Here is a 13004-nt window from a genome sequence, read left to right on the forward strand (position 1 = left end):
CTCTCTCTCTCTCTCTCTCTCTCTCTCTCTCTCTCTCTCTCTCTCTCTTTCTCCCCCCCCCCCAATCTTACGTGTTTCTCAAAGATCTAAGATGTTAAAATTGAATGATGTGTTTGGTTGCTGGGTCAGAGTGTTTTTTGCCATGTACTGATCCAAGAATCAGACCTTTGTGGTTCACTTATACTTTTATAAAACAGCCGACATTCTTATACTATGTATTCTTCCTTTCTGGGTGGTTAGCTTCTGTTGGTATCTGGAGAATTATTATTGGCAGAAGGGTAGGGCTTGTTTTATTTTATGAGTGATCGCCATGCTAAGCTGTTCCTAGATAGAATGTTTTGCCCCATGGCTGGAGTATGTTGTAGAATTTAGGGCTTTGGGGATAGAGAGATCTTGGGATTATCTTTGAAGAGATACAATTCTCCTACCTGGTACAGGAGGCCAGTGGTGTTTAGAATTAAGGCTAAAGGAGAAGCCAGGCCTGGAGAAGGGAGTCCCTAATCTCAGATGTGGCTTCAGACACTGCCTGACTATTTGGCCCTGAACAAGTCACTTAACCCCAATTGTCTAGCCCTTGTGGCTCTTCTGCCTTGGAACCAATACACAGTATTGATTCTAAGACAGAAGGGAGGGGTTTAAAAAACAGACTGAAGGAGATTGGAAAGGAGGAAGAAATGCAGGGGAAGCAGTAACCGCTCCTGATACATGTAGGTCAGCCCCACTTCAAGAAAAACAAACACATATAAATCCAGACTTACAAATCACATAAATTTGGTGGGGACAGGCATAATTACTACAGAGGGATGCTTAGCCTTCTCAAGCAATACTCAAGAAATATACTGTATGGTTCCTTTAAATCATGAAGCTCCCCTGGTGCATTTAAAACGTGGGCTGATGTGTGACACACTTTGTAGGAACACAGTCGCTGGGTTTCAGGCACATCTGCATTTATGTTTCGTCACCCCCCACCATGTGTAAGATGGAGCTTAAGGGACCCCAGCCATGTCTCTTGTTTCAAGACTTTTTCATTCCCATGGTGATGTTTGAGTCTTTCCAACATCCACGGCAAACAGCCCATGGACGCTGAGTAAATAATGGTAGACCACATGAATGGAGGATGTTTATTGCTCTCTATGGTGGTGCCTAGGCAGCTGGGGAATAGAGAGCGAAGGTCTGCCCCCAGACTGCAATTTCATGTAGCCCTAAAGATGAGAGGTTGGGGTGGCACCTGTTAGCCCATTCTTGCCCGTCTCCGTTGATGATTTGCAAATTGCTTGGTTATCTGTTCTTATGTCATGTCGGCTTTTGCAGCAGGCTTTCGGAAATGGTTTCTCGTTTAGTAATTTCAAAAGAATTAGGGATAGCCGTGTGCCTTGTGGTCGGACTTTTGGCAATCTAGACAAAAAAGTACAAATTCTTCTTCGACATTTAATCATTCATCCACATTTCTCATGACCTAGCAGGTCTCTCACTCTCTGTCTCTCCAGGGTGTGACCTGAGCAGATCTTATCTGGCTCTGTGCCTGGGCACATCCCATGGTCAATGAGAGTCTCCTAGACCAGTTCCTCATTTAGTAACATGCCTTAGGGAAAATCATCCTCTTCATATAGCATTGATTAATTGATTGCAGCCTGGTTGCCCTAGGAGTCCTGCCTCTTGCCCATGAAGGCGGGGATGTGTTTGCACTAACACACAGGTAGAATCTGCTCGTATTAAGTAATCAATTGAAAGTTGTTTAATTTCTATCCTTGTGCCTAGTTGGTATTGAGCATTTGTTCTTCCATGATATATATCCCAGCACTCCCTCATCAGCAAGACAAGGTGGATGTGTGATCCTCTATTCTGATTTTCTGTACTATTGACTGAACCCACTTTGGTTTAGAAATCCAATCTGATTGGAGCAAACTTCATCATGAAAAAACTTTTCCATGTCAGCAGAAAGAGAGAAGTTGGGGATGGCGGTGGGATGGAGAGAGAGGCGCTGCCGTCAGGACTGAGCTCTGATACCTCTTTCTCAGAGATGTGGTGTGTACATTAGCAGTTCTCTGCAGATTTGGTGCTAGAATGCCAAAAGGGGCTGTCCCATGGGTTTTGATGAGATGCTTTACTCTAGCAACCTTTCCTCTGATAGGGGAGCTACGTTTTGTTTTGTTTTTTTTCTTGGCTGTGGGTAGGTGAGTAGTGTGCAGATATCAGAGAATTTGAGAAGGATCCATTAAAGATCAACCCCAAAAAATGAGTACAGGGAAGAAAAATGGTGTCTATGAGATAAGTTAAGGGAATTGCTATTATTTAGTCTCAAGAAGGGAAGATTGCAAGGTGGTTTTAAAATGCTGACCATCTATTCTCTATTTTCAGAGCTAGAGAAAATAGGTTTAAATTTTTCAGTAAGGAAGATTTGGGTTAGATTTGCAAAAGACTTTTTTCTGTAAGACCGAACAGCAGAATTAACTCCTGAGGGATCTTCCTGATTAAGGAACATTTTTGCAACGATAGGCATATAGGAGTACAAATGGAGGCAGGGGAAAATGAACTTCTCTTACTTGGCAAAGATATAATACTTATCAGAGATAAGAGGGTTAGATAAGATGACCTAAATTTCTTTTTTTAGTCTTAGAATGTTTGTCACGTAGGACCAAATGGCAGGGATACTGCAACCGAGAATGGGACCTAAAAGTGACTCCATCCTTTTTGGGAATGTGGAATTGTTGGATCACTGAGGAAGGAAACTCCAAACTCATGAGTCTCGGGGGTCAGTCAGGGAGAAGTGGCATCAGCCCGTGTGCCCACATGCCCCAAGGCAGAAGCACCGAAGGTGGATAGAGATGCAACAGCCCAGGAGTTTTGTGTTTTTGTGTGTCTTGGATAGAGATGCAACAGCCCAGGAGTTTTGTGTTTTTGTCTGTCTTGGGGGCTTTTCTTTTGGGTGTAGAAAGCAGGCTTGAGGTCTTAGGGGGAGGAGGAGGAGGAATAAGACATTAAGGGAACTTTCTCTTTTGTGATTTTTCTGAGACTCCCATGTACTCTGGGAGGTTATGGCTGTCTGGGTAGGCCTTTGTTCATTAGTATTCTTAAACTGGTTGTGGCCCAACAAAACTTAAGAATTTTATGCACACTCAGAGGCTTTTGCAGTCTGGATAGAGCTGAACAAACCTTCTTCCCTTCCCAGAAAGGAGTCTCTACATCGGATATTTCAGGGGAGAGAGAGAAAACTGAAGGTTTCCTTGGAAAGGCTGTTTTTCAAAATAGCAAGCTGTCTGTTGCTGAAATGATTCTTCCTCTTTATCCACGCCAAGGGGAAGAAAAGACTTAGGAAGTCCAGTTGGATTGTACTGGTTATTGTTGGCAATCACAATCTGGGAATGGCCCAGGTCCAAGCTTTACTAAGACAAATCCCGTGGTAGCCGCACTTTGGAGGTCAAGTCAAATGGGGAGTCTAGACAGGAGAGCCTAGAACTAAGACAGATTGGTTTGAATATGGTGGCCAAGTCATGCAGGGAATTTAACATGGTACCTTTCTTTAGTTCCCAGCAAGAATTTCAACCTCTACTTTTAGGAGCACTACCATTTTTATACACAAATAACTAATTAATTAAAGGAAATGAAACCCCAAAAATTATTTGACTTAATCTCTATTAAAAACTACTTTGACTGCAGATACGGACTCAGAGGAAGATGATGAATCCCTGAGGGATGAGTGGCCTTCACAGTCTCCATGCAGCTCCAAAACGAGACCTTCCAGTCTCTACAGCGTAGTGGCCAAAAAGAGCAGCAAGTCGGCTGGAGGTCTCAAACCACCCAAGAGGGGCGTGTCTGCCACCAGAACTCTCAAAGCTAAGCAGGCCACAAGCAGAAAGCAATCATTTGGTTTGCTACTCCGAGAAGCCGAGGCTAGATCTTCCTTCAGTGACTCTTCGGAGGACTCATTTGATCAAGGTTACTAGCTAAAAACACAAAAATACCTTCCATGTTTTATAGGGAGAGAGGGAGAGAGAGAGATTGAGAGACTGAGAGAGAGAGAGAGAGATTGAGAGAGAGAGAGAGAGATTGAGAGATTGAGAGAGAGAAGAGAGAGAGAAGAGAAGAGAGAGAGAACGAGCGAGAGACTGAGAGATGGCATTACCAAGGTTGGCCATCTTGGATGGCTGAAGGAAGGGCAGCCATCTTTGTTCTTGGCAGCGTAGCCTGCTTTATCAGTATAATTTTTTTATTTTATTTTATTTTGTATTTGTATCATTGTGATAATATTATTGGCTGGCTCTTTTAGAGCTTTTATATGGACTGGTTTTTAGTCTTCACCTTTCTCCATTCCCTCCCCTGCCCTCCTCCCCTTCCAGTTCCTTGACTTCTTTCCTGACCACTGTCACCATGGTTTTTGGTTTTGTTTTGTTTTTGGCATGGGCCTTATAGAGGCTTCCAGAGGAACTTTTTGTAAATGGAATACTGTTGTGTGGGCGTGTGACTTGATGTTTGTACTGCGATTTGGTATACCAAGCTTTATTAAACATATCGAGTTCATTTTTAACTAAACCAGTGTGCCTTGTCTCTCTTGCTGTGTCTCTTATTAGGTGATTAGGTTGACGCTTCCCTTCATTTGTTCTACCCTCCCCCCAACCTCCTCACAACTCCAAAACAAGTAGAAATTGTATTAATGCAGTCTGACGCTCTCTCTATTATTCAAATATCCCTGGTAGCAATTGGCATTCATTTCATTTTTCAGGATTAAAATTAATTGTTCTATTATCACCATCATCATCCCTGCTCTTTTTTTTTTAAGCTGCTTATTGTTTTTTTGTTTTTGTTTTTTAATTTATTTTCTTAATCTCTGTTATCATTCAACAGTGGTTAAAGAATATTTGGAAACACTAGTTCAAAAACATATTTCCACTTGAAAGGGTGACAAAACCAGAATGGGGGTGTAAAATATTAGTCAATTTTAACATTTTGTTGTTAATTTTTTTTCAAAGTTAGTAGCAGTAGCGGTATTTTGTTGGGTGGGCAGCATGGTGTAATGACAAGGTCGCTGGACGATGAGACTCGAGTCCTGGTCCTGGCCCTGTCACTCACTTGCTTCTGACCCCCTGGACAAATGACCCTCAATTTTCCTGAATAATGCAGGGGATGGTCCAAGTCGATTGCTGACGTCCCTCCCAACTCCAAAAATTTCTCTGCGGTTTTTCAAACACATTTTGGGGGAAATCTGGATAGTAAATTTCTCAGATTCTTCATTCCTTTTCAATCAGAAATAGTCAAAGAAATGGAAGTTGACAAAGTAAATGAGAATCTTTGGGAAATTCTACATTCCACTGACTTCCTTGCCAGGATCTTTGGTGCCTGGGGTCCATCTCAGCGTTAACTCTTTGATATGACTGGGAAGGAAAGGAGATCTCTGAAGACCTTCTTAAGAGATAACAAGGAAGTTTCTTTTTAAGGGCTCATTAAGTGAGAATAACGGAGATGGGTCATCAGAATGGTTCTGTGGAATTTGGAAATGACGTTGGGCACCCCCGCCCAGTGACAAATAAAAGCGACTAGAGTTCAGCTTATCCCTAAACATTCAGAGGGAGGTCCGACCAGCCAAATTTAGATGGGGGAGGGGGTACAATTCGAAATGAAAATTCCTAGAGAGTGGTGTTTGGGGCCCCCGTCCCCTTCTGCCCCTTTCTGGGCTCAGATTCTTACTTCCTCTCCTTCCCAAATTGGCAATTCTCCATTTTTGATGACCATTAATCGATAGCAAAATGTTCCATTCTGGTTGAATTGCTTTGAAATGGCCTTCTGATACAAATGCTGTATCAGAGAAAGAGAGCAATCTGTGTGACCAAGAAGAGAAGCAGCCCTTCCTAGCTCTGTGACTGGACAGCTTTCCCCCACCAGCCTGCACACACATATACACACAGTAATAGGCCTTAATTGAAAGGGCCCAGGCTCTAGTGTTTCCATGGAAGAATCTGGTTTGTTTTCCATTCAACTCTGCATCCCCATGTGTCCCTGCAGCCGTGGGTGTTTGTCCCTTGCCCTCTAGGGCCCCCCTCCCTTTTTTTTTCTGAGTGAAGCCGATGCTTCCAACTTTTTTTTTTTTTTTTTTTTTTTTTTTTTAGTTTTTCCCCCAACTTGGACTTCATATAAAAATATGGAATTTCTCCTGATTCATTAGGAGAAAGCCAACTGGCCAAGAGTGTATTTAAAAAAAAAAATGTGCCTCCTATCTATTCCCATTAGAGTTGGGCAGGGTGGGGGAGCTGGGTACAGTATTAATGGGAAAATGCATCTGGTCTTCCAGTGGGATCTCTTAGTGGGAAAAGGCACTGGGGATCCTTGGGGGGATTGGGGAGGGAGGAGGGTGGATTAATCTTTTTGTGAATCTGTTTATTTATTTCCCTGCAAATGAAACCTTTTTTTCCCCCTCCCCTGAAGTTTCTTTTAAGGGATATTTGGGTAATAGGGTTTCTAATGACTTTCCCTGATACTAAAACAATTAATAACTTAAGCTTTTCTAGCGTGCTCGCTTTCTCCTTGCAGCTGCTTGACCATCCCTTCACCCTTGACCCCTATCCATGATGCTTTGAATGTCTGTATCGGTCTCTTGCATTTGCTCTCACGCTGCACTAAAGAAGCAAAGGGAAGGCTGGGAGTAGGGCAGACCCTGCTCAGCGAGGGGTCCCTAACCATGAACCTGAACCTTGCACATTATTATGTAGGTAGGCAAAATACCTTTTCTTTCTGTCGTCTATAAAACCTCCGGCTTTTTTGGTGTTTGCCCCCATTTGATAAAACTTAAGTATTTTTTTATTTTCCTTTTTTTTTTTCTTTCACTTATTGGGTTTAAAAGAAAACGACAACAAAAATACAGCATCCCTCCCTTTGGGTTTTTCTATAGGAATGTTTATTGCCATTTGTAAACCATGCTTAGTTGGTTCCCATGCTAAGGACTCCAGAAAGAACTTCCTCATTTCCAAAAAAACCCCAGAGGAAGGAACTTTTCCTCCTTTATTTCGGTCTCTCTCAATTCTCCCAGTAGACTTGGGAGTATCTTCTATAGGAAGCTTCCCCTGTTCCTTACAGATCTTCTCTTGTTTTCAAGGAGTTGGTGAGGGACCATAAAGGCCCAGGTTGGGATGAGAACTTGAAGTCTGGCAATTCAAAGTCTGATGGAAGCATTTGAATGCCCTGGTTATTGATAACAATGATAATTGGTAAGAGGGAGTCTTTGATTAGGCCAAAGGAGAGACATTTGCAAATAGTATTTAATTGGGGGTGGGAGATTGAGACTTAAGCTCAAAGATGCCATTTGTTGACTTCTTTGCAAAGTGCCAGCTGGGTCTGGGCTGCTCTGCCCTTCCCCACCCTCTCATTAGAGGAGGCGTTTGGCCCTTGCGGTGACACTTTGATGTTGCTTTTCCATTCAGCGGAGCTAAATTTTTCCAGGTGACTGTTGGCTAGGGGAAGAAGAGTAGCTTGAAGGATGGGGGAATGGAGAAGAGATGAGCCAGCTTCCTTGACGTGTTGTCAAATCCATTCTTGGGATTTATTTTGGATGGAAAATCTTTCTGGAGTCAGTAGCATAATATATGGGAAAGTGGTCCTTTGTACCAAAGTCTAGGATTATCTGCTTTTGATAATCTGAAGCATTATCATCTTTGGAAGGGAAGTCGTACAAAAGTACCCAAATGGAACCAACAAGCAAAACAAAAACAATCCCCCCCCCCAAAAAAAAAAACAAACAACCAAACCAGCAAACTCAACCATCTAGAATTGGAAAGCCCAGTCAAAGCCAGATGTGGGGGGGACCCAGATGCTGTGGAAAGTCTGCCTACACTTAGCCTGCTTTGCATGCTGTAGGCCTTGCTTGGTGCTCTGACAGAACCATGTTATTTTAATATGTGAAATGGATCTCAAGTGTGTGTTGTTCAGTCCTCTCCCTCCGTTCCCCTTTCCTTCCTGGTCATCTCACTCCATCCATTTCTTTCTGGAAACTGTCACTTCACTTTCCCCCTGTTTTCTGTTAAGAAATCTGTCTGTTGCTTTTCTCCTCTCCTTCTCTCTGTTCCCTCCTGTTCCCCTCTGACTTATCACTCACCTAACCGGCTCGACTCCTTTTTGAGAGAATGTCTAATAACAGAAGTTAAACCTCCGTCTGGGTTTTGGTGCCAAATTGGTCAGACAAGATGAACTTCCCACTCTTGTTAGCCATTTCTGGCTGTCATTAGCACTGAAAACAAACAAATGGATTCTGGCAGTTGCAGAAAGTCTTGGGGCTTTTCCCCTCTTTGCCTTCCCAAAGTACAGTCTGCTCCCTGCTCCTGGTTCCAAAGATTTATCATTAAAAGTGACATTTGCCTTTCATCTCCTTCCCATGCTTGCTTTGTGCATCTGTTAGATGTCCAAACCACATGTTTCCTCGCCACGGGCCACCATGGCTGCATTTGTGTGTCTGGTACCAGCTTAAGTGTTTCCACACCATGCATATAAGAAAGACACACCTAGCTTCCCCATCCACTGACCCACCTTATTATTCCTCCTAGGAGTATGCCCTGCTTTTTAAGCTTCAGAGTAATTCAAGCGGGCAGGGATGCATCTGTAAATGTATTTACGAAAAGTCGAAGGGACCCTCGGTCCCTTTGGGGCTTGCCCCCTAAAAGATATGGTTAAGGTCTAGATTAATAAGGGAGGATACTCTTGGGGAGAGGAAAAGATAAAAGATCTGCTTGCTATTTGGGTGAGAGGCCAGAGGGTTTTATAGCCCATTTTACTTGAAAAACAACTCTCTTGGTGGGTAGAATGGAGGTTTCATCCTTCTTTCTACATGGGTGTTTTATTTCTTAAAAATTTAAGGGACACCCATTAAGTTTTATATGGTATGACTCCTGCCTCTGTACCATCTTCCCCCCACCCCCAATAAATAGAATGCATATTGGCTAGTCATGTCAGGTTTTAAAAGTGTTTTTATATCTTGTTGCATTAGAAATATTTGCACCACAAATTTTATGGAATGTATGACTCATAGGCAGAAAATGGCTATTTTGCCCAGATGGGATTCTTGAAATGCTGGGCAGCATTATCTCTTTCCTTTCTTTCCTTTTTTTTAAATTTTTTTTATCCTGGCCCACCCACTTCTCCGGCTCCTTGTCCTAATCTACATAAGCCAGAGCAAACTTAATGGAAAACTTTGTTCCTCGTGAGGATCAGGCAGGAGCAGGCTGAGTCACTGAAAGTCCAGAGAGAGAGAGTCTAATTCTGAAAAAGAGATTCTGGGGGACTCCATGGAGTCAGAAGGGCAGCATCAGTCTCTGTTCTCCCTTCTCTTCTCAATTCACCAAAGACCATTAAAAATCACCCCAGGAAAGACAGATTTGAGGGATGGGGAAAAAAGTTAGTAGCACCCCTTGTTCTGAAGTCATTTTCTTAGGTGAATGGACACTCCCCTAAGCTCAGATGTCCCCAAGCTCCTGAACTGTGAGCTTCGAGATTTCTTTCTGATCAATGTGACCTTGGTCATAGTTGCTACCAGGGATGAGTGGCAAAGCCGGGTCTCATTTAGCTTGAAGGTCATTCGTTGTGAGTTAGTCCAGGGATCTTCTAACCTGAGAGACTTGAAGTCTCTTGCAGGCAAAAGACCCAGAGCTGCCTGTCCATCAGGGGAGACGTAGTTTCTAGTCACCTCTAGATCACCGTCTCCATGACTTAGAGATACTTTCTGATTTTGGGAGTATTATTTTGCTCTTTGTGAAATGGAGTGGACTCCAAGGGAAGGCCAGCTTTTCCAGGATTCATATTTGAAATAGTCATTTCATATCTGACTGGGTCATTGATTCTTCCCTTGACTGGCCTTTCATATCCTTTTCCTGTTGTTCAACACTAGAATTTCTTTGCTTTGCCGACCCCACCTGGTGTTGGGACAGAGGATGCCAGCGAGCCAAAACAGGACTCTAGGCTACTTCAAAACACTCCTAGAATGGGGCTGGCCTCTGCTGCAGCCAATGTTAAGTCCTTTATGTTCACTCTCTTCCCCCAGAGAAAAAGGTAAATCCCTTCCCACTCTCCCGCTGCTGGAGCCCACCCTAATTCAGACAGATTGGGTTTTCAGACTTGGCCGTTTGAGCTCACTACTTGAACGTCTGATCCCCATTCCCTGAGAACACCCCCAGACTTTGAGTCCCGGAGACAGAGGAAGCCCCTGAGCCTGGTTCCTTTCTTTTCTCTTCCAGTTCTTTCTTTTTTTTCCCTCTTCTTCCTTTCCCTCCATACTTGGTCCTGCTTTGCTTCGTGTCTCTTCCCCATGGACCTTTGTGTGTGAGTGTGTTGAAGCATGTCTGTGCAAGATACGTGTGGATGGATATGTACCTCTGTCCTCTGTACGTGTCACTTACTGTCACTTTCCCCCTCCTCTCCCACAGCACATACTGATTGGTATTCCCCTTACAAAAACTGATATTCTGATATTAAAACGACTGGGGCCTGACCACAAGGGCCCCGATGGGTTAACAAATCCAGGAAGAAATGGTACAAAATGCTGGGTGTCTGTCCATTTTGACCTTGAAAATTATTTTGCTTTCTTTGATGAAAAGGGGGTAAATGTTTGTTGTCCCCCTCCCCCCTGTTGGGCTCATCCCGAGGAACTGGTCAGTGTTAATCCTTCCAGTTCTTGAGGGATGAGGTATTTGGGGTTCTAGAGCTGCTTGGCTGCCTGGTTTGAATGGTTTTGAGTCTGAAGATAGGTGAGAACCTTCAACACAGAGCAGAATCCAGAGCTCAACACTGGTGTTGTGTGTAGGAAAATGGGGAAGATTGGGGGAAGGAAACTTCACTGGCCAAACTGGGTGAGGGGCGTTCTGTTTGGGGGTACAGAGAGACTTTGGCAGCTGCACGGTCTCCCCAGATGTATAACAAGCTTCCTGTTTTCTGCATGTTAGATTATAGCTCTGGAGAGGAGGAAGAAGAAGATGAGGACGATGAAGAAGAGGAGGAAGAAATGGACAGCTATGGGATGAATGGCCCCAATAGGCTCTCATCCCCATCCCTGGATGAGAGTGGTCTGGGGTTGCTGGCCCGTTTTGCGGCCAGCGCCATGCCTAGCCCCATTGTGGCTCCCCCACTTTCCATCATCCAGTTGGAAGCCAAACAGAAGGCAAAAAAGAAGGAAGAGAGGCAGAGTCTAATGGGTGAGTTCTGTGCTGGGGGCCAAAGGTGAAGGGAAAGTTTAGAAAGAAAACAGATGTAAGTATTTCATAGATATTGTGATCACCAATTTAAGTGCCTCATAAAATATGGGTAGCCCAGAGGGGAAAAAATTTCATTTAAAGTCATTCGTTCAATGGAGCCCACTTTAAATAATGTGCATATCAACGCCTCCTTTTTATTGGGTAAGCCATGAGCATTAGCTGATCAATATTTGTTCTTCTGTGTAGCAGAGCCTCAGTGAGCAAGAGGTAGGTCTCCATTCACGAAAGTAAAAACCTTTGTTGCCTTTGGTAAATATGGCTCTCTGGAGCATTTGAGTGTTCAAGAAAAACTAATGGCATTTTTTTTTTTTAATACTCTGGGACTGTAAGGAGCCAAAGGAGAGCTCATTGATTTGGAAAACCCCCCTGTTGAGGCTGAGAAGATGACCCAGTTCAGCCCCACTAGGAAAATCTACTAGGATCAAGGCATCCATTACTCCTTCTCTTGGTGAAAAGACACCATGAGGGGCAGCTAGAGCCCAAGAAGTCCTGGGTTCAAATGTGGCCTCAAACACTTCCTAGCCATGTGACTCTGTGCAAGTCACTTACCTCTGTTTGCCTAGCCCTCACCATTTTTCTGTCTTAGAACAGATACTTAGTATTGATTCTAAAATAGATGACAAGGGTTTTTTCTTTAAAAAGAAAATATACTACCTGTTGCTTTTCCAAGGGAAAATAACTTTTCTACTAGGAAAATGTTAGATTGTTCTCTGAGGGAGCCCTCTTCTCCACTGCCCAAGAAACTCTTGTACAAGAGACACATTGTCTGATCCTTCTATTGGATCACAAGATTATGGGTATAGAGCTGGGAGGGACCCTTAGAGGCAATCTAGTCTAACCTCATTTTATAGTTGAGGTCACTGGGGTCCAGAGTGTTAAATAACCTGCCCATGGCCTCCATGCTAGTAAGTGTCAGAGGTGGGATTTGAACCCAGATTCTGTGATTCGGGAGCCAGTACTTTTCCCATTGTTCCACAGGAGTCCTAAATGCAACTCTTGCCTTTGTCTCTTAGCCCAGCATGCTTTGCTTAACAATTCACTTTAGTCTTTGTGATGTCCCTTTTTATAAAATGAAGATATTAATATCCGTCCTATTCCCCGCCATTCTTCTAGGATTCGTTAAATCAGGGGGAAAAAAGAGAACCCTACAGCCCTTCGGTCTGCTGGGAAATGGCGGGCACAGCATACAGGGGAGGATTGTTAAGACGGTGCCTCATTTTTCTCTCCCTTTAAGGAAGTAGAAATCTTATTTAGAGCCCTCTTATCTTGCTCAGGGAGGCTGCTGGCTTAAGTTATTGCCAGTCTCCTGGGAAAAGGGAAGTTTGGTGTTTTGGGGTGAAAGTACTACAGGGTTTCCCTCCAAGACTCAGGCACCAAACCTAATTCAAACATACCCAGAACCACAGGATCTGCGAAGTGGCACCAAACCATCATTTTAAAGACAAGGGGTGTTAGATCATATGGTCCCACTGCCTTCAGCTAGTCATGCTCCAAGAATTGAGGAAACCGAGCTGTACCCACATGCACTGGACCTCACCCATCCCTCTCCAGAGGAAGGGGATGATCTAACCAGGCGGCCTCACCCTCTTTTTTTTACTGATGAGGAAACTACAACTCTGAGTGGTGTCACAAGTTAGCCCACATTTGTATCTTCTGCTATGGGGTTTGGGTTTGCTCCCCACAAAAAAAAAAAAAAAACCCTAGTTAGTGATAAAGCTGGAAGTCACAGGGCTTCTGAATCCAAGTTTAGGGTTTCTTTCTTTCTTTCTTTCTTTCTTTCTT

General features: G+C 43.6%; 1 protein-coding gene across 1 annotated transcript in view; it reads left to right on the top strand.

Annotated features, from left to right (window-relative positions):
• Positions 1-13004, top strand: part of TNRC18 (trinucleotide repeat containing 18) — a 137287-nt gene that overhangs the window by 88478 nt on the left and 35805 nt on the right. Inside the window, exons 13-14 of the mRNA XM_044678753.1 lie at positions 3658-3936; positions 10914-11187. Coding sequence (XP_044534688.1) covers positions 3658-3936; positions 10914-11187 — 553 coding nt within the window. The remainder of the gene's footprint in view (positions 1-3657; positions 3937-10913; positions 11188-13004) is intronic.

This window comes from Gracilinanus agilis, chromosome 1 (assembly GCF_016433145.1).
Source record: "Gracilinanus agilis isolate LMUSP501 chromosome 1, AgileGrace, whole genome shotgun sequence".
In the NCBI taxonomy this organism is placed as follows: Eukaryota; Metazoa; Chordata; class Mammalia; order Didelphimorphia; family Didelphidae; genus Gracilinanus; species Gracilinanus agilis.